Source organism: Eutrigla gurnardus (assembly GCF_963514095.1).
Source record: "Eutrigla gurnardus genome assembly, chromosome: 18".
Classification (NCBI taxonomy): Eukaryota; Metazoa; Chordata; class Actinopteri; order Perciformes; family Triglidae; genus Eutrigla; species Eutrigla gurnardus.
In genome coordinates, this window is record NC_139929.1 from 145,534 (window position 1) to 167,247 (window position 21,714).

Consider the following 21,714-nt stretch of genomic DNA (forward strand, 5'->3'; position numbering starts at 1 on the left):
ATCTCTGAGGAGACACAAGGACAGATCTCTGAGGAGACACAAGGACAGATCTCTGAGGAGAGGTGCCGATCTACTGTCTACAAACCACTGTTGAGTATTGAGAGGCTCCGCCCACATAGCTGACAGCAGGTCAGTCTTTACCGCAGCAGCAAAATTGCAACGTGAAACCAAAACTAACCAAATCAAATGTTTACAATGAAACCACATATGGCGGGAGCTTTGGACTGTCTTACAACAGTGATAATAATATTAATAATAATAATGATCGTACTAATAAAGAACAGCAGGTTGTTGCTTCAAGATGTAAAATATTTTATTTTCTGTAAATGATTCTAAATCAATTTCCACATTTCCCCCAAAAACAAACATCACTCGGTTTACGTCAGTAATAAAAAACAAAAACAAGGCTTCATGTCGTCTAACTGTACACATCAACGGAGTCCTGATTCAACCTCGTATGTACACGGCAGCAGGACCTCAAACCAAAGTAAAAAGACATTAACATAGAGTCGCCTGCAGCCAAAATGCTGGGTGAAAAAAACGCTGGAGAAACAAGGTGAGATGAAGGCCGCTCTCTGTTCACAGTCTTTATCCAATCAGAACGCACCGCCACAGGAAACACAAAGCTTTACGTGAAACTGATCGGCAGGTGATGAAGGTAGCTTCTAAACTTTCTGTTTTCTTTTACATTTATGATACATATATTTACACGCTGCGACTCCGGATCTCAAACTCACCATGGATTTAGAAAATAGCTTCATACAGTAATAAATACAAAAAGAACAAAATCTCTTATATTACAGGAAATTAACAAAACACAAGGAGGGAGAGGAAGAAGGAGGAGGAGGATGAGGAAGGGCAGGGAGAAGAGGAGAGGACGAGGAATCAAGTTAGTTTGTGGGAGTTGACCTTTTGTTTTTGTGGTTTTCTGTTTTTTTAGTGCAACTTAATGAGCCTCCATTTGAAGACGACAACATTCTGTTATTTCACATTTACATCATCTGGTCATTTACAACAATATACAAAGAGGACCAGCCTCGTCATTAGCCCCACCCCTTGGTAATCGTTATAATCCGATTATTATTATTATTATTATCATATTGACTTGTGATGTGTATCTCTGCCCAGAGAGAGATGGGCGGTCGACATCCAGACACAAAGAGAGAGAGACTCAGTTCATCCATTTACGACAGTTGACGCCTCCACAGTGACACGGGATCTTATGTTGGTCGTCCTCCAGGTCGAACTTGTAGTCATAGGACAGCTAGGAAGACAAAGAGACGGGGAGGGACAGACAGAGAGACAGGGAGGGAGGGACAGTCAGAGAAACAGATGGGGACAGACAGACAGACGTAAGAAATGTATTAATTCATGTTGTCACCCTGTCATCATGCTTTATAAGACTCACCTGTTACTGATTCATTTGGTAATTTTAAAGACCCGACCGACCAATCAGAGTTACAGCATCAACATTCCCTAGTGGTGGAAGGAACCATCTACACCAACGTTCCCTAGCGGTGGAAGGAACCATCTACACCAACGTTCCCTAGTGGTGGAAGGAACCACCGACACCAACGTTCCCTAGTGGTGGAAGGAACCATCTACACCAACGTTCCCTAGTGGTGGAAGGAACCATCTACACCAACGTTCCCTAGTGGTGGAAGGAACCATCTACACCAACGTTCCCTAGCAGTGGAAGGAACCACCGACACCAACGTTCCCTAGTGGTGGAAGGAACCATCTACACCAACGTTCCCTAGTGGTGGAAGGAACCATCTACACCAACGTTCCCTAGCGGTGGAAGGAACCATCTACACCAACGTTCCCTAGCGGTGGAAGGAACCACCGACACCAACGTTCCCTAGTGGTGGAAGGAACCACCGACACCAACGTTCCCTAGTGGTGGAAGGAACCATCTACACCAACGTTCCCTAGCGGTGGAAGGAACCATCTACACCAACGTTCCCTAGCGGTGGAAGGAACCATCTACACCAACGTTCCCTAGCGGTGGAAGGAACCATCTACACCAACGTTCCCTAGTGGTGGAAGGAACCACCGACACCAACGTTCCCTAGTGGTGGAAGGAACCATCTACACCAACGTTCCCTAGTGGTGGAAGGAACCATCTACACCAACGTTCCCTAGCAGTGGAAGGAACCACCGACACCAACGTTCCCTAGTGGTGGAAGGAACCATCTACACCAACGTTCCCTAGTGGTGGAAGGAACCATCTACACCAACGTTCCCTAGCGGTGGAAGGAACCATCTACACCAACGTTCCCTAGCGGTGGAAGGAACCACCGACACCAACGTTCCCTAGTGGTGGAAGGAACCACCGACACCAACGTTCCCTAGTGGTGGAAGGAACCATCTACACCAACGTTCCCTAGCGGTGGAAGGAACCATCTACACCAACGTTCCCTAGCGGTGGAAGGAACCATCTACACCAACGTTCCCTAGCGGTGGAAGGAACCATCTACACCAACGTTCCCTAGCGGTGGAAGGAACCATCTACACCAACGTTCCCTAGCGGTGGAAGGAACCATCTACACCAACGTTCCCTAGCGGTGGAAGGAACCACCGACACCAACGTTCCCTAGGGGTGGAAGGAACCATCTACACCAACGTTCCCTAGCGGTGGAAGGAACCATCTACACCAACGTTCCCTAGCGGTGGAAGGAACCATCTACACCAATGTTCCCTAGTGGTGGAAGGAACCACCGACACCAACGTTCCCTAGCGGTGGAAGGAACCATCTACACCAACGTTCCCTAGCGGTGGAAGGAACCATCTACACCAACGTTCCCTAGCGGTGGAAGGAACCATCTACACCAACGTTCCCTAGTGGTGGAAGGAACCACCGACACCAACGTTCCCTAGGGGTGGAAGGAACCATCTACACCAACGTTCCCTAGCGGTGGAAGGAACCATCTACACCAACGTTCCCTAGCGGTGGAAGGAACCATCTACACCAACGTTCCCTAGCGGTGGAAGGAACCATCTACACCAACGTTCCCTAGCGGTGGAAGGAACCATCTACACCTACGTTCCCTAGCGGTGGAAGGAACCATCTACACCTACGTTCCCTAGCGGTGGAAGGAACCATCTACACCTACGTTCCCTAGTGGTGGAAGGAACCACCGACACCAACGTTCCCTAGCGGTGGAAGGAACCATCTACACCTACGTTCCCTAGCGGTGGAAGGAACCATCTACACCTACGTTCCCTAGCGGTGGAAGGAACCATCTACACCTACGTTCCCTAGCGGTGGAAGGAACCATCTACACCTACGTTCCCTAGTGGTGGAAGGAACCACCGACACCAACGTTCCCTAGCGGTGGAAGGAACCATCTACACCAACGTTCCCTAGCGGTGGAAGGAACCATCTACACCAACGTTCCCTAGCGGTGGAAGGAACCATCTACACCTACGTTCCCTAGCGGTGGAAGGAACCATCTACACCTACGTTCCCTAGCGGTGGAAGGAACCATCTACACCTACGTTCCCTAGTGGTGGAAGGAACCATCTACACCTACGTTCCCTAGCATTGGAAGGAACCATCTACACCTACGTTCCCTAGCAGTGGATGAACCCGTCTATAAACGACTTCTAGATTATTGATCGGTACCTCCTCTCCTCTCTGGATGCGTCTACAGGAGCTGATGATGATCTTGTTCTCCTTTTCCACCGACACCACCTCAGTGATACAGTTCGGAGAACACGAGTGGTTGATGTACCTGTCAATCACAGCCAGGGGGAGGAGTCAATAACAGGATAAATAACAGAGAAGACAAATTAAAATGATCATTTTTCAGTTCTTCTGTTTAAACCCATTAATGCGCTTATGGATTGATAACCTGATGAGTTAATTAACTGATTGGCTGATTGATTATAAGTTAATTTAGACTTAATTTAATTTAAAGCGTTTTATAATGATGTCTCTTTTTCTTTTGCTATTATTAACTAAACTTTTTATTATTATCAATATAATTTCATTACTAGTTCAACTCTATTATAGATATTATTAGTTTAATTAGTAATTCATTATCAATATATGTAATAATTGATAGTCCTTACAGACATCAAAATGCTTATTCATGGGAGTTTTTCTTAATTTATATTTTTATCTCTACAATAAATTGGTAGATTAGTTCATGCATTTATTAAATAATGTATTAATTAACATTTTGATTTATTCAGTTATTTACTATTTGAAACTATTTTTTCCAGTATTGTTTTGATGAACTATTAATGTTATTGTTGCTAATTATCTTTACTTCCATCAGATATTATCAACATGTTTATTTCTTTTCACTGTTTCACTCAGGTGTCATTTTGGGATTTTTTTTTCTGTAACCTCCCATTCTGACTATCATTTTTATTCTTATTATATTTTTACTTCCCTTGAATCGTGACTTAAACATTAACACACATCCCTCACAACCACATCACGTGATACACACACACTAAAAATATAAAGAGCAACATCAACATAAAACACTTTTCCATCCTTTCACTAAAACATAAAGTACAAATATTCTAGTTTACAGTTATTAGGACACACTGATGTGAGTTGATGATAATAATAATGTCATGACAGTTGATCGATCATATATATATATATATATAAAATGGTAAATGGCCTCATTTATATAGTGCTTTTATCCAAAGCGCTTTACAGTAATGACTGACATTCACCCATTCATTCACCCATTCATTCACCCATTCACACACCGACGCCGGAGTCAACCACGCAGGGCGACAGCCAGCTCGTCAGGAGCAATTAGGGTGAGGTGTCTTGCTCAGGGACGCCAGGCACTCAGCTAGGAGGAGCCGGGGATCGAACCAGCAATCTTGCGGTTACCAGCCAACACGCTCTACCTACTGAGCTAAACCCCCCCCTATGTATGTCTGTATATGTGTATATATATATATATAAAAATAAAAGCCTCCTGATTGATCACATCTGATGAGTGACACTAAATCAATCCAAGTTTCCTCACCGTTTGTGAATGTACATGTATCTGATTATAAACTAAAGCTTCTTCCTGTGAAAGTTACTCACACTCTGATTGGTTGATGACCAAATCAATAAATAAACAAATAGAGATAACGTGATCAAGTTGTCTCACCTGGCCGGTCCTCCGGTGATGGTGGCGTCGATCACAAAGTCGTTGTCGATCCGGAACATGTACACACCGCGATTCTACACACACACACACACACACACACACACACACACACACACACACACACACACACACACACACACAGATTTAACAAGAGACGTGACTGTACATGTACACAGATCAGGTGTAGTGGCTTTGAGGTTGTACCTACAATAATAGTGATGTATGCGAGTAAACAGAAACAAATACATTAATACAAATGACTGAAATACAGACCAGAGTCCAGCAGAGTCTACAGATTCTAGAGAAACAACAGTCATCAATGTGCACGCCCGTGTGTGTGTGTGTATTACCTGTGACTCGTACAGTCTCTCCTTACGATTGGCTACTTCACTCCTGATGATGGTGCCGATGTACTCAATGACCATGGTGCATTTCTCGATGTCTCTGGCGGCGTACAAACCCAGACCCTACACACACACACACACACACACACACACACACACACACACACAGAGTGAGTCAGTCAATCAGTGTCCAACCTCCCGTCAGTACTGTTACAGTTCCACCTTCAGGTCCAGACTCACCTGGATGCGGGAGCGAGCCAGGTAGACATTGGTCTTCCACTCCGCCTTCATGCGTCGGTACTGGGACAACTTGGAGTGGCGTCCTTGGTGAGCCGCAGCCACCGACTCTCCCGGAGAAAGAGAGATGACGCCAGGCACGAGGCCCACAATGGAACCCACCGAGCCCTGACACCTAGGAGCGATGCTGGTCAACAGGTTGGGTCTGGCAGGGACACAGGTCAGGGTTCTCACTACAACTGTGCAGAGGATCCACACTCGTGTTTGTGTGTGGGTCATACATAGCATGACCCACTAACACCCTCCCTCGACCCCCCCCCCCCCCCCCCCCCCCCGCAAAAAAAAAAAAAAAAACTCGGATCGTAGCACTGTTACTCTTGAAGTACTACTTTACTCAGATGAGGACCTAGCACTTGTTCTATTTTTAGCTCTTACTGCATCGGCAATGATACGTCGTGGTTTCTTTGTTTCCTTCTTTTGACAAATGTACTTATTGTAAGTCGCTTTGGACAAAAGCGTCTGCTAAATGACCTAAATGTAAATGTAAATGTGTGTGTATAAGTAGGGCTCAATCTGGGTGGGGCTCAGTCTGGGTGTGGCTCAGTCTACGTGGGGCTCAGTCTACGTGGGGCTCAGTCTACGTGGGGCTCAGTCTACGTGGGGCTCGCTCTATGTGGGGCTCGCTCTACGTGGGGCTCAGTCTACGTGGGGCTCGGTCTACGTGGGGCTCGGTCTACGTGGGGCTCGGTCTACGTGGGGCTCGGTCTACGTGGGGCTCGGTCTACGTGTGGCTCGGTCTACGTGGGGCTCGCTCTACGTGGGGCTCGCTCTACGTGGGGCTCAGTCTACGTGGGGCTCAGTCTACGTGGGGCTCGGTCTACGTGGGGCTCGGTCTACGTGGGGCTCAGTCTACGTGTGGCTCGGTCTACGTGGGGCTCGCTCTACGTGGGGCTCGCTCTACGTGGGGTTCAGTCTACGTGGGGCTCGGTCTACGTGGGGCTCGGTCTACGTGGGGCTCAGTCTACGTGGGGCTCAGTCTACGTGGGGCTCAGTCTACGTGGGGCTCAGTCTACGTGGGGCTCAGTCTGGGTGGGGCTCAGTCTGGGTGTGTTACCTCTTGGCTTGGTAGGCTTTGGGTTCAGAGCGGGCCGATCCAGAAGGGTTGAAGGCCAGAGGCCACTCCATGAGAGGGTTCCTGCCATAACGAAAGGTGTATCGCTCACAGGTCTCTACACCTGGCAACTACACACACACACACACACACACACACACACACACACACACACACACACACACACACTTTTACGGTTTCTTTGGGAATGCTTTTAATTTGGTAGGTCACTGTGTGTGTGAGAGAGACGTACAGACTCAAGGATCCTTGTCACTGCAGACGTGGTTAATCCAAACAGGTCTTCTCCTTTCAGGTAAACTGGGAAGAGCTTCAGAGTCCCACTGAAGGATCTCATCTGTGATACTGGTTCCAGTATCTGGTCCCACACAGCTGGAGACACACAAGTGTTAGTGTTAGTACTAGACCTGTGCATTTGGAGATCATTTTGATTGGTTGTTGGATGTGATGTAATACAAGCACGACACAGGACAGACTGATGGTGCACTTCCTGTTTGTACAGGAAGCTGATGTTCACCTTTGGGTGTTGGTCCGGTCAGTGTGAGGTCATCATATCCATCCTCCACCACCTTCACCTTGAACAGCGGCTGGCCGTCCTTCTCCTCGATGCAGCACAGGTACTTACAGCGTCTACACAGTGACGGATCAATAACACTATCAATAACACGCTGGTTTCCTCCCTGAAAACAAACGGTTGACCACTTTGCTGCCGTTGGAGACAAAGTGAGAGTTACATCATCTAACCCTAAATAACTGCAGAGATCAATGCAGCGATACTATTGGAGGAAATGCTTTGTCCTCAGCATCTCAAATATGGACATTTCCTGCTTTTCTCTTGTATTTCATATTAAACTGAATTTGTTTGGGTTTTGGAAACAACAAGACATTTAAAGACGTCAGCGTGGACTTGTGATGTTTCTTAATAAAGTATTTATTCATCCTACTGAACCGGGATAATAAACTGATAATAAACTGAACCAGGATAATAAACTGATGATAAAGTTAACCGGGAAAATAAACTGATAATAAACTGATAATAAACTGATAATAAACAGATAATAAACTGAACCGGGATAATAAACTGATAATAAACTGAACCGGGATAATAAACAGATAATAAACTGAACCAGGATAATAAACTAATAATAAACAGATAATAAACTGAACCGGGAAAATAAACTAATAATAAACAGATAATAAACTGAACCGGGAAAATAAACTGATAATAAACAGATAATAAACTGAACCGGGATAATAAACTGATAATAAACTGAACCGGGATAATAAACTAATAATAAACTGATAATAAACAGATAATAAACTGATAATGAACTGATAATAAACTGAACCGGGATAATAAACAGATAATAAACTGAACCAGGATAATAAACTGATAATAAACAGATAATAAACTGAACCAGGAAAATAAACTAATAATAAACAGATAATAAACAGATAATAAACTGAACCAGGATAATAAACTGATAATAAACAGATAATAAACTGAACCGGGAAAATAAACTAATAATAAACAGATAATAAACTGAACCAGGATAATAAACTGATAATAAACAGATAATAAACTGAACCGGGATAATAAACTGATAATAAACAGATAATAAACTGAACCGGGATAATAAACTGATAATAAACTGAACCAGGATAATAAACTGATAATAAACTGAACCGGGATAATAAACTAATAATAAACAGAACCAGGATAATAAACTGATGATAAAGTGAACCTGGATAATAAACTGATAATAAACAGAACCGGGATAATAAACTGATAATAAACAGATAATAAACTGAACAGGGATAATAAACTGATAATAAACGGATAATAAACTGAACAGGGGTAATAAACTGATAATAAACAGATAATAAACTGATAATAAACGGATAATAAACTGAACAGGGGTAATAAACTGATAATAAACAGATAATAAACTGATAATAAACTGATGATAAAGTGAACCTGGATAATAAACGGATAATAAACTGAACAGGGATAATAAACTGATAATAAACAGATAATAAACTGAACCGGGATAATAAACTGATAATAAACTGAACCAGGATAATAAACTGATAATAAACTGAACCGGGATAATAAACTAATAATAAACAGAACCAGGATAATAAACTGATGATAAAGTGAACCTGGATAATAAACAGATAATAAACTGAACAGGGATAATAAACTGATAATAAACGGATAATAAACTGATAATAAACGGATAATAAACTGAACAGGGGTAATAAACTGATAATAAACGGATAATAAACGGATAATAAACTGAACCGGGACAATTAACCAACAAGCAGCTCCAACCCCTCGTTGTTAGGGTACCTGTTGCCATGGCGCATGCTCCAGTAGATGCGGTTGGTGTGGTAACCGATGGGGAAGATGGCCGCCGTGTTGTGGAAGGCCTTCATCTGCTGTGGGAGGAGCCTGCCGATGGTGTGGAACAGCAGGCTGCCGACCCGGAACGTGTACTGACACTCGCCACGCTGCACCACGGCAGCGATCTGCCGCGCCTCGTCACGCTGCACAAACACCCGCCGGAACACGGCAAAGCATCGCAGCTCACAGTCGTATGGATCACAGACCGCCATCAACGCTGTGTCAGGGGACGGACCCGGCGTGGAGGAGGGGGACCTGCTTGAGGACTGGTCTCCACTGGGGGGGATCCAGTCTCCAATGAGGGGGACCCGTTCTCCACTGAGGGAGACCTTCCTGGGCTTGTGGAGGTGACAGAGCATCGTCTTGTCCTGAAGGACACAGAGTGTGTGTGAAGACAATCTGTGTGTGTAGGCATTTATATATATATATATATATATATATATATATAGATATTTTTTTTTTTATATACATATAGAGTGTGTACCTTGAAGAAGGTGCAGTGGGCCTGCAGAGCACAGGTGAAGTGGTACGTGTTGGTGCAGCGGAGGCGGTTGCAGCCACTCGTGGCTCCGGTCTTCTGACAGAAAGCACAGCGCAGAGTGAGACTTCGTCTCAGAGCCAGCTCCACGTTGATCAGAGCCCCGGCCTGGGTCTCATAGACCTCGCTGGACCACAGAGCACAGTTCAGGTGGACCTGAGGCAGACCAGAGAAATACAGGGGGGTTATCAACGGAGCTGATTCTGTTCAGTTAGAGCTGACCCTGCTGGTCCAGACTATCATCAAGGACTCTGCTGGTCCAGACTATCATCAGAGACTATGAGACGAGACCCACCCAAAGGTCCAGGTCCAGGTTCAGTAGTCTTGCTGGTCCATCTGTCAGTCCATCACCCTGCTGGTTACAGAAGCAGCACCTCCGCTGGTCTTTAGGTAATGGATCAGGACGAAGACACGCCCCCAATTTATTCAAGAGAACATCCATTTCCTCCTCTGTTGGTATGGAAACCGCTTCCTTATGGATGCAAGGGCCCCTGGGTAAAAAACAAAAACATACAGAACAATGCTAACAGGCTAACCTGCTCAGTGTGATGCTAACAGGCTAACCTGCTCAGTGTGATGCTAACAGCCTAACCTGCTCAGTGTGATGCTAAAGCTCCAGCGTCTCCAGCGGCAACTCTTCATCTTCTTCCCATGGCGAGATGACGGCGAGTCCTCTCCACCTGGGACGGCCCGGGGGCGGGGCTTCAGCTTCACCTTCACCTGTAAACCAATTCATTACTCATCAATCAACCCATCACCTGTAATCATTTGGTCAGTACCAACACCAACCTTGAGGCTGTCCATGCGGGGCACGGTGTCCATGGTTATGGCGGAGGCGGGGGGAAAGGAGAGTGGGGGGGAGGAGGTGGGGGGAGGGGAGGAGGGAGTGTGGAGGAGGGAGTGGACGCCTATATAGGACATGTTGCTGGTATACTGGTGCTGCACTCTGCTGGGAGGGGGGCGCTCTGAGCCGGACTGCATGTCAGGGACTGCACTCTGAGGACAGACAGACATTATGATGTCAATAACCGCACACCATGACATCATCCAATAATGTAGTGACTACCAGTTCAATAACCAATCACCTGATGTGATCTCTCACCTTGTTTCCAGCTGCTTTGCTCTGCAGGTCAGATGTGTAGAGAGCAGAACAGTTTGGACTACAGAAGACCAGGCTGGATCTGGACTGACCCTCCTGTAAAATACACACACACACACACACACACACACACACACACACACACACACACACACAAACACACACACACACACACAATGACTTCCTGTCTGATGCCTTTGTTGACATCATTGTTAAACAGTTGTCTACTGCGTCCAACCTGTTTGAGCTCCTTGACGATGCAGACTCCGTTTCCCAGAAGCACCTTGCAGTAGCTGCAACACTGAGGCCTGAGAGCAGAAGGGCCGCCATGTTGGCTGTAGTCCATTCTGACACCTGAAGGCAACACACACACAGAAGATACTAAGGTGTCAAACAATAGATTGCTAGGGTATGTGTGTGTGTGTGTGTGTGTGTGTGTGTGTGTACAGACCAGGGTTTCCAGCAGCAGCTGCAGGTCTCTGTTGTCTGCTACCAGTTGCCTGTGAACACATCAAACAACACAGATCCATTAGCATCATTAGCTGGACAGAAGCTGCTGTAACTAGACTGACGTACAGAATGGTGGCTGTTATTTTTGACCTGACATTTGATTGCGGAATCTTTACTTATTAAACATTTAAAGATCTACTGAGGTACATGTACACACAGGATGTACAAACAGGATGTACACACCTGTGTGAGCGGTACTGTGACTCCAGCCAGCAGAGCCAGAGAGCTTGGTCCAGGGCCAGCGGCTCGGCTCAGCTGGTAGTCTACGGGGACCGGGACCCGCAGCAGCTCCGCCACCGCTGCCATCACACTGGCTACGCTCTGGAAATACAGTCAGTGATGTCAGAGTGATGTCATAGCCGGGAGGGGCCACTGATTAACATGATGAGATGTTTACCTGAGCAGCAACGGGGTTCAGGGTTATCGCTATGGTAACCAGGTCTGTGCTTGCACAGGAGGGTGGAGCCTGATGGGCAGGCTCTGACTTCACTTCTTGTTTTACTGCAGAGCCTAGAAACACGCGCACACATATATATAAATATATATACATACACATATATAAATAAATACAATGCATTTAATGCATCAATTTGGTGAATTTTGAGAACCAAAACATAACATATTGTCCCGGGTTCGATTCCCGGGTCGGCCCCAGGTTCCTTCTGTGTGGAGTTTGCATGTTCTCCCCGTGTAAGCGTGGGTTCTCTCCGGGTTCTCCGGCTTCCTCCCACAGTCCAAAGACATGCAGGATGGGGATAGGTTCATTAGTGACTCTAAATGTCCCGTAGGTGTGAATGTGAGCGCAAATGGTTGTTTGTCTCTACATGTCGGCCCTGTGATAGACTGGCGTCCTGTCCAGAGTGTACCCTGCCTTCCGCCAATGATAGCTGGGATCGGCCCCAGCCCCCCGTGACCCTAAATACAGGATAAGTGGTAGACGATGGATGGAATATGACACATCAATGACTGACCAATTTCTTACAAACTGCTGGTACTGATACAAATGTTGACATACTAAATGGGGTTGAGGAGTTTAACACCACGGGGGGACGCCTTGCCATGGCGACGGGGGAAAACAGTGAACGTTGATGAGCCAAACAAGCCGCGAGGATTTCCCCTTATAATAAGCGCTGCTGCCCTCCTGTTTAGGCCTATTACTAGAGCCGCTAGTTATGTCCATTTCCCTTGATAGAATAATTTTGGGCGAAGATTGAGACTATGGCGGCCTGAATTAAACTATGGCGGTGCGCCATAGGCTCGTCAATGTGTGGGAAACACTGTATATGCACACACACACACACACACACATAACAAATATACACACTTCCCCTTCAGATGTCAATGTGTCATCAGGAGCCTCGTCATTCTGCTTATGACTGACCTTTTCGCCAGGCGCAGGGCATCATGGGTATTGTAGGCGATGGGCAGGGCGAGGGTGGCTCCAGTTTGATGAAGGACAGGTCTGGGTACCTGCTGACTTCAACGTCCGTCACGCTCTCTGGAGACGAGGACGGGACGAAGCCGTCTGGGCTGTCACGGCCTGACGAGTCCTGGACCCTGAAAAGAAGAAGAGGAAGAATAAGATAAAGAGGAAGAGGAGGAAGAGAGTTACAACCTGACGGCATCCCCTCCATGGGCGGAGTTTACCTGAGCTCTTCCTGGTTATTGTGGGGTGGAGTCGGCAGGGAGGCGGGGACATCTACAATTTTGGAGGTGTAATTCAGAGCCAGTAGCCCCTCCCCCTTCTGCTTCTCATCTTTAGCTGGCAAAACAAAAGGTTCCCCCATCAAAGATCAGCAGCAGCACTTCTGACAGCATGTTGACTAACGAGCTTCCTGTTGAACCTGCCTCGTTAACTAACGAGCTTCCTGTTGAACCTGCCTCCTTAACTAACGAGCTTCCTGTTGAACCTGCCTCCTTAACTAACAAGCTTCCTGTTGAACCTGCCTCGTTAACTAACACGCTTCCTGTTGAACCTGCCTCGTTAACTAACGAGCTTCCTGTTGAACCTGCCTCCTTAACTAACGAGCTTCCTGTTGAACCTGCCTCGTTAATTAACAAGCTTCCTGTTGAACCTGCCTCGTTAACTAACAAGCTTCCTGTTGAACCTGCCTCCTTAACTAACGAGCTTCCTGTTGAACCTGCCTCGTTAACTAACGAGCTTCCTGTTGAACCTGCCTCCTTAACTAACAAGCTTCCTGTTGAACCTGCCTCGTTAATTAACAAGCTTCCTGTTGAACCTGCCTCGTAAACTAACAAGCTTCCTGTTGAACCTGCCTCGTAAACTAACAAGCTTCCTGTTGAACCTGCCTCGTTAACTTACAAGCTTCCTGTTGAACCTGCCTCGTTAACTAACGAGCTTCCTGTTGAACCTGCCTCCTTAACTAACGAGCTTCCTGTTGAACCTGCCTCCTTAACTAACGAGCTTCCTGTTGAACCTGCCTCCTTAACTAACGAGCTTCCTGTTGAACCTGCCTCCTTAACTAACGAGCTTCCTGTTGAACCTGCCTCCTTAACTAACGAGCTTCCTGTTGAACCTGCCTCCTTAACTAACGAGCTTCCTGTTGAACCTGCCTCGTTAACTAACAAGCTTCCTGTTGAACCTGCATAGTCTCCGGCACACAGCTCGACACCGCCATTACCCTTGCCCATGGTGCTGATGGGAAGGGTCTTTAAGTACCATGAAACACTCTGACCATAAAACTAAGAAGAAGAATACTATATATGATTTAAATATATATTATTTTTCCCCGTGGCCCCTTGTGGTGATGCATCATGGGTTTGATAAAGCTGCAATCTCCGTGGAGCTACAAGCCTTTCAGACGAAGCAGTGGGTCTCAATTAACACGCTCACCATCCTGCTCACTGATGTCCTTCCTTGCCAGCTCATCCATGGTGGCGAAGCCATTCACCAGTTTCTGCCTGACGACAGGCGGGGGGGTCGGAGGCAGGGAGGCCGGAGGAGTGGGGGGGTTACTGAGGTTATTCTGCTAGAAAGAAGATAAACTTTCATTAGTCCCACTGGGGAAGGTTCTAACTAAACTAAAGTACTGCAGTCGCACTTTGTATATGAGCTGGGAATAGTAATCCGTGACTCCATTATTATATATATAACATTCTATATTATATATATTATTATTAAAGTTATATTATTATAGTACCTTGTATATGAGCTGGGAATAGTAATCCGTGACTCCGTCCAGACAGGCATTACCGAAAGAGCCCATAAGTCTGGAGTCTCTGCCCAGAGAAGAACTGCCGAAGGGGGGGAACAGACTCAGATCCACCCCAAAGGCCGGCTCCATGAGGGGCAGAACCGACAGCTGATCAATAATAAATACAGAGGAGGAAGACCCAATCAGAAGTCAATACAAGTTTAAACAGATGAAAGAAAGATAAATCAGTGTTTGATAGGGATGGGTAAAAATATCGATTCAGCAATGCATTGCGATTCTTTTCCCCGCAATTCAATATCGATTCAGCAATCTTCTGAATCGATTCAAGCCCCTGGCCAGTGGGGGCGCTGTGACCGACACCCTCGTGTGATTCGCGCTGTACGGACGGGGGCCGCACTAGACCAAACCATTACAATATGGCGACCGGAGTACAGCGTTGACACCGGCCGCGGAAGCGCCGTGAATAGGCGCGTAGCGGAGCCCGCTTCCTTTCGGCGCCCTTGTTAAGCGAAAGTGTAGTTCACACCAGACACGGAGCGCCGCGAATAGGCCGTCCCGCGCCGTGAAGCGATCGTTTTGGCGTCTGCTCTATTTTTTGCGTGTGCCACGAGCGAACGCGTCAATTCTGGCAGTAAATCACACAAAGAAACACGAGACAATCCGGTCAATTTTCAAAATAAAACACCGCGATTGACAAATGCGATCATATTTGTGTATCTCAACTTGCACTGGGAAACAGGAAGAGACAATACATTTAATAAATGTGAAGAGTAGATAAACAAATATGTGCATTTCAACGGTATATCTGCACTACTACTGTCTACTACCATAGCTTCCACGGCCGGTGTGAACCCGTTACATGCACTGTAGTTCAGTGTTTAAGCAGTGTCCTGTTTTATCATGCCATGAGTTATACCACGGCTGTTCATAAGGCATGAAACTAAATAAATTATTTGAAAAAATGATCTGGTACTCTTACTTGTGTATTTCTACTTGATACTGAATCGATATCGAAGCATTTCAATCAATATTGAATCGAAATTGAATCGAATCGTGACCCAACGAATCGAAATCGAATCGTGAGATTCTAAACAATACCCAGCCCTAGTGTTTGATCAGAAAATAACCAGCAACTACTCTTGTAATCAATTAATCCAAACATCCTCTTTTTATACCACACATAAGATGTCACTTCAATCATTACTTCTATATTAATGATGGAGTGAGTCATTTATCTGAGGGTTTATGGTTCACGAGCTCAGCATGAAACAACATTTCCCTGTTGGGAAGTGATGGCAGATGAGAAGAAGGCAAGAGGACCAAGTGGGCTGAGGACCAGGTGGGCCTACCTGTCTCAGGTGTGTCATCAGGGGGTCAGAGGAGGTGGTGGAGGAAGAGTGGAGCATCTTCTCCTCCTCCTCTTTCTTCCTCCTCTTATTTTTGAGAGGAGCTCCATCTTTCTCCGGCCGAGCGGGTCTTTTGCAGCGCTGAGTCTTCTTCCTGCCAGACGAGTCCAGCAGGTCTGGACCAGGACTGCCCTTCATCAACTGGAGGACGATCAGACATCACACTTCTGTCAGAATGCTGTCATTTTACAACAATAAATCAAAATGAACTTATTTGTGTTCAAGGCAAACCACTTCCTGTTTTGTCTCTTGGCTTCCTGTGCTGCTATCCACAATTAGCACAGTTAAGCCCCTCCTCACCATGATGCCATGGGAACCAGGCCCATCCTCCTCCTCAGACCGGACGCTCTCATTGGACATCTGGCGGCAGGCAACAGGCGGGGCTGGGCCGGTGGGTGGCGCCAGGCCGGTGGGCAGGGCCTGGCCGGGTGGTGATGGTGTGGTGGCCGGGGACATCTTGTCCTTCAGCAGGTGTCTGAGGAGCTCCTTCCCCCCCTCTCCACCATAGGGGGGAGAGGGGGGGAAGACTCCCTCACCCCGAATCTCCTCCATCTTCACCACACCATCTCCACATGCCCCTCCCTCTTCATGCTCCTCCTGCAGCGACACAAGGACAACCTGAAGATACTGCAGTACCACCACAACAAAATTATCATAGCACTACCGCAGCTAACTGATGACATGTCACATTGACATTTCACAGTGAGTCAGGAACTGACCTTGACCTCCAGAAGAGCTGCTGAGCGGGGACCCCTCTGACACTCCATGCCCAGGACGGAGCCTCTCTGCTGGGCTGCAGAGATGGCCGACAGCTGCCTCTCCAGCTCCGACGAAGGAGCCAGACCAGAAAGGGTGGAGTTTAGAGAGAAGCACACGTCCGATTGGTCCATGTTTCCCTGAGTGGGCGTGGAGCATGAAGTGTCTGACACAGCCGGAGTGGGCGGAGCTGTGATGTCATCGGAGTGTGAGGACAATGGCGTCCTGGCTCCTCCTCCGCCTGTGATGTCGTCTCCATCCTTCTTCCTGCTTGTCTTCTTCTTTGTTTTGTCATCAGGGATGATGTCAGAGTAGAGTTGGATGAGGGAGGCGGGGCCTCCAGAGAAGGAGCAGGCAAAGGAGGGGGGGGCAGTGGTAGAGGGTGAGGAAGAGGAGGAGTCATGTCTAAACCGATGAGCCTGATCACCAGGATGGGTGGGGGTCATGCCTGCTGCTCCTATTCCAGCTGGCCGTAATTGCCCCTGGGCTGGGGGCCTGACGGGGCCTGAGAGCCCTGGCCTAGGGTGGATGCTGGAAGGAGTCACATCCATGGTGGGCCTGTGATCAGGCAGGGCCCTGCCCCGCTCTGCTGTGGCTGCAGGCAGTAAACCTTGGAATGGGTGAGCCCCTTTGAAGCCCTGGAAGAGGCCTGCTGGGGGTAATGGCGTCCCTACCTGGCCCTGCTGCTGAGGAGGAGGTCTGGCTGCTTGTGGGGACTGGAGGAAGTCGTGGGGCAACTCTGAACTGAAGATGGGACTATCAATTCCAGGAGCAGGTGCTGATCCAGCAGGACTTCCAGGTCTAGGTGTTTGACCCACTCGAGCTCCTGATAAAGGTCCAGATGGGAGCATGGCTGCTACTCCAGCTCCAGGACTCAAAGAGGCTCCCAAGAGGCCTTGCTGCTCCAGCTCCAGTCTCTGCTGCAGGGCACGATGACGCTCCACCTGAGAGGAGATGAACAGTTGAGTGTTTCTACTTCCTGTTCTCTACAGATGAACAGCTGGGTGTGTCTACTTCCTGTTCTCTACAGATGAACAGCTGGGTGTGTCTACTTCCTGTTCTCTACAGATGAACAGATGAGTGTTTCTACTTCCTGTTCTCTACAGATGAACAGCTGGGTGTGTCTACTTCCTGTTCTCTACAGATGAACAGATGAGTGTTTCTACTTCCTGTTCTCTACAGATGAACAGCTGGGTGTTTCTACTTCCTGTTCTCTACAGATGAACAGCTGGGTGTTTCTACTTCCTGTTCTCTACAGATGAACAGCTGGGTGTTTCTACTTCCTGTTCTCTACAGATGAACAGCTGGGTGTTTCTACTTCCTGTTCTCTACAGATGAACAGCTGGGTGCGTCTACTTCCGGTTCTCTACAGATGAACAGCTGGGTGTGTCTACTTCCTGTTCTCTACAGATGAACAGCTGGGTGTTTCTACTTCCTGTTCTCTACAGATGAACAGCTGGGTGCGTCTACATCCGGTTCTCTACAGATGAACAGCTGGGTGTGTCTACTTCCTGTTCTCTACAGATGAACAGCTGGGTGTGTCTACTTCCTGTTCTCTACAGATGAACAGCTGGGTGTGTCTACTTCCTGTTCTCTACAGATGAACAGCTGGGTGTGTCTACTTCCTGTTTTCTACAGATGAACAACTGAGTGTGTCCACTTCCTGTTCTCTACAGAAGAACAGCTATGTGTCTTTACTTCCTGTTCTCAACAGATTATTCTAGATCAGTGTGATGCGTCACCTCCTGCATCAGCTGGACTCTCTGTCTCTCCTGCTGCTCTCTCAGTCTCTCCCTCCTCTCCCTCTCTTGGAAACCTTCACTGAATGGGTTGTTGTCGTCAAACTTCACCTGCAGACACAAACCAGCTGAGCTTCAGGATTCCTGCTGTCATAACCTTCATGAAGAGTAGAAATACCAGTCCACCCAGTCAAAGTCCAGGACACCAAGTCCAGGATATGCACCCTACACAGAAACCTGTTCTGATGTTCCTCTGGTCTCAGCTCAAAAACTGGATCAGCACACAGAACCATTTTTACAGCAGAAAGACTTTACAGGACAAATTAATCTGTTTCAGACCTTTGCCCTTGATGTTAGACAGACAGGTAGCCTCATCACATGTTCTGGGACTGGATTCAATGTGCTGGGCTACAATTTGGAATAATCTTTAAGGAGATTGCTGGGTTTAACATCCCCTGTTCACCTAAAATAGCCTAATTAGGCGATCTATCTGACATGGGCGGGACTTGGGCTTGTGTCATTGTTGTCGGTCAACCAGTCCAGGTGTGTTACCTGAGGAGGCCCAGCTTCCACTGCTGCTCCAGTGGTTCCTCCCGCGGGGCCTGCAGTGAAGCCTGCTGTCGGAACAGCAAGGCTGCCCACTGTTGCTGGGGAGGCCTGGGTGGGTGGGGCAGCCTGGGGGGCTTTAGGCAGGACTGAGGGCATCAGAAGGGGCATCCTCTGCCTTATGATCCCCGGGGCCCCGCTCCCTGGGGTCCAAACAGGGGAGACGTTTGGGACACGAACCACAGTGGGGCCAATTGGGGGGGGCTGTATGGACACCGTGGGCTGGGACAGGAGGGTCTGGGGGACGGGGGACGCAGTTGCAGGTCTCTGCTGCTGCTTAGTCCTGTAGTCCTCCATCAGTTCAGCATGATCCTTCTGCTGCTTCCGGATCTGAAAACAAACATCAGAGACATGTCCGTCGTACGTTTAAAGCATGTGGGGTAGATTTACTAAGACTGCGCTGCGTTTGTTATTGAAGGATCACAAACCAGGCAAACAGCGCTCTCTCCTCTAAAAGCAATGAATGGCCTGCATGTATCTAAAACTTAAAACGACAAAAAAGAAAGCACTAAAAAGCATGCAAGCATACAACAGGGCACAGGCGAGGAGAACCAGTTCAGGTCCACCAGATATTAATGTCTAGTAATGTGCAGCGAAAACACGAAATACAACGAAATAATGGGCAGAGACAAGAACTGGTTTGCGTGTTAATGGAACAGCCAGAGTGGAAACCAAATGCTGTCACCAGAGGACCTCAGATGTTCCATCCAGACCTTTACTTTTTACTTACTTTGACTTTATTTATAGAGCACTTTTCCTACATAGACATGTAACACAACGTGCTTTACACACATAAAAAAGAAAATAGAAAAAACAGGTGACCTGAGACATATATATACATATATACACACACTATATTACCAAAAGTGTTTGCTCACCTGCCTTTACTGGCATATGAACTTAAGTGACCTCCAGTGTTAATCATAGGGTTTAATATGACGTCGGTCCACCCTTTGCTTCTATAACAGCTTCAACTCTTCTGGAAGGCGTTCCACAAGGTTTAGGAGCGTTTATGGGACTTTTGGACCGTTCTTCCAGAAGTGTATTTGTGAGGTCACACACTGATGTTGGAGGGAAGGCCTGGCTCTCAGAACACTGGGATGAATTAGAGTGGAGACTATTGGGTTGAGGTCAGGACTCTGTGCAGGCCAGTCGAGTTCATCCACACCAAGCTCTCTCCTCCATGTCTTTATGGAGCTTGCTTTGTGCACTCAGCATCTGCTGACCCCGCTCCGTCATTTTACGTGGTCGACCACTTCTTGGCTGAGTTACTGTCGCTTCCACCTTGTTCTAATCCCACTGAGTTGACTGTGGAATATTTAGGAGCAAGGACATTTCCTGACTGGACTTGTTGCACAGGTGGCATCCTATTACAGTATATATATATATATATATACATCCTATCACAGCACCACGCTGGAACCCACTGAGCTCCTGAGAGAGACCCATTCTTTCACACATGTTTGTAGAAACAGTCTGCATGGCGAGGTGCTTGCTTTTATACACCTGTGGCAATGGAGGTGATTGGAACACCTGATTATTTGGATGGGTGAGTGAATACCTTTGGCAATATAGTGTATGTGTAGAGGTGTGTATAGGTGATAACGTGTACCTGCTCCAGCTGTTTCTGGACCACCCCCTGCTGCTCTGTGATGTCACGGAGCTGGGCAGCATCCTCCTCGGCGAGGGCTCGGCCGGCCTTCTTGGCGGTTCTCTGTTTGGCAGACAGAGACTTCTTGGTCTTGCGGTGAGCTGCTATCTGCTCCTCCAGGAGGCGCTGCTGCATCTGTAGCAGCTGCTGCGTTTCCCCAAGCCACTCCTCGTCTGCAGGACACAGGACAACGTGGACACACGGAGACTTTACATGAGACCACGTCAGAAAGAACTCCTTCTCTTTCATCCATCCTGTTCAAGATTCATTGATCTTCTGAATGGAGGGTTGTTCTCTGATACTCACTGCCAAAGCCCGGACCAAAGCTGGGGGGGCTCGGTCGCACCAGCTGGGTGTTCAACTTGCCGTCCTAACGGGAAGAGAAGACACAAGTATATTAGTGGTGGGAATCGTCAGTCACCTCACTGTTCCATTCATATTATTATTAAACCATTCTCCATGAATCACGATGCATTTCAATATCAGAGCAGTTACATGTGTTGTAGGTTGTTTCCACTCCACTCCCGTGTCTCAGTGACTCTGGAAAGTGTGGGTGTGGCCGCGACTTGCTACAGACTATGACATCTCTTTGCATCTGTCAAAGTTTAATGCCATCTTGGAAACAAGTGTGTGATCGATAGTTTCCTGGCTCAACTGTTTCATGATTTCTCATGTCAGGAGCGTTGCCTACATGCTTCGTCAACGCGGATCAACACATCTTATCTAGTTCGGTTTTACCATCAACTTCATGAAACCCAAAGTGTTCCCAGACATCGGCTTCTAGGAAAGCCCGTGGTGGTTTTTGTTCTGTTCTTGGGCTCGCTGCAGCAGCATCTTACCACCACGTTGAATGTAAACACTGTGCATGAACTCCACGGAGCAGTCACATCCACCTCATGTTTCTACTCACCTGTTCCACCAGGTGTGGAGGCTGAGGAGTCCCCTCTGGACCTGGAGCCACCGGGTCCTGCTGGAACCTGACAC

At 47.4% G+C, this 21,714-nt stretch overlaps 1 protein-coding gene across 6 annotated transcripts in view; it reads right to left on the minus strand.

Moving 5' to 3' along the window:
* Positions 1-288: 288 nt before the first annotated feature.
* LOC311028798 (histone-lysine N-methyltransferase 2C-like) overlaps positions 289-21,714 on the minus strand; it is an 82,203-nt gene continuing 60,777 nt past the window's right edge. For 5 of the 6 annotated variants that reach the window (XM_084033573.1, XM_084033572.1, XM_084033571.1 and 2 more), the window contains 30 exons: positions 21,641-21,707; positions 21,037-21,100; positions 20,692-20,903; positions 19,026-19,409; positions 18,477-18,584; positions 16,698-17,678; positions 16,279-16,575; positions 15,922-16,119; positions 14,558-14,719; positions 14,251-14,386; positions 13,044-13,158; positions 12,778-12,953; positions 11,794-11,906; positions 11,580-11,717; positions 11,338-11,386; positions 11,125-11,240; positions 10,890-10,982; positions 10,577-10,783; positions 10,380-10,507; positions 10,083-10,278; positions 9,734-9,943; positions 9,196-9,617; positions 7,360-7,472; positions 7,078-7,214; positions 6,828-6,955; positions 5,717-5,918; positions 5,483-5,599; positions 5,133-5,206; positions 3,629-3,737; positions 289-1,264 (listed from right to left, as the gene is read on the minus strand). In XM_084033573.1, coding sequence (XP_083889699.1) covers positions 1,172-1,264; positions 3,629-3,737; positions 5,133-5,206; positions 5,483-5,599; positions 5,717-5,918; positions 6,828-6,955; positions 7,078-7,214; positions 7,360-7,472; positions 9,196-9,617; positions 9,734-9,943; positions 10,083-10,278; positions 10,380-10,507; positions 10,577-10,783; positions 10,890-10,982; positions 11,125-11,240; positions 11,338-11,386; positions 11,580-11,717; positions 11,794-11,906; positions 12,778-12,953; positions 13,044-13,158; positions 14,251-14,386; positions 14,558-14,719; positions 15,922-16,119; positions 16,279-16,575; positions 16,698-17,678; positions 18,477-18,584; positions 19,026-19,409; positions 20,692-20,903; positions 21,037-21,100; positions 21,641-21,707 — 5,545 coding nt within the window. In that variant the 3' untranslated portion in view covers positions 289-1,171. The remainder of the gene's footprint in view (positions 1,265-3,628; positions 3,738-5,132; positions 5,207-5,482; positions 5,600-5,716; positions 5,919-6,827; positions 6,956-7,077; positions 7,215-7,359; positions 7,473-9,195; positions 9,618-9,733; positions 9,944-10,082; positions 10,279-10,379; positions 10,508-10,576; positions 10,784-10,889; positions 10,983-11,124; positions 11,241-11,337; positions 11,387-11,579; positions 11,718-11,793; positions 11,907-12,777; positions 12,954-13,043; positions 13,159-14,250; positions 14,387-14,557; positions 14,720-15,921; positions 16,120-16,278; positions 16,576-16,697; positions 17,679-18,476; positions 18,585-19,025; positions 19,410-20,691; positions 20,904-21,036; positions 21,101-21,640; positions 21,708-21,714) is intronic. The other variant, XM_084033570.1, reaches the window with a different exon arrangement.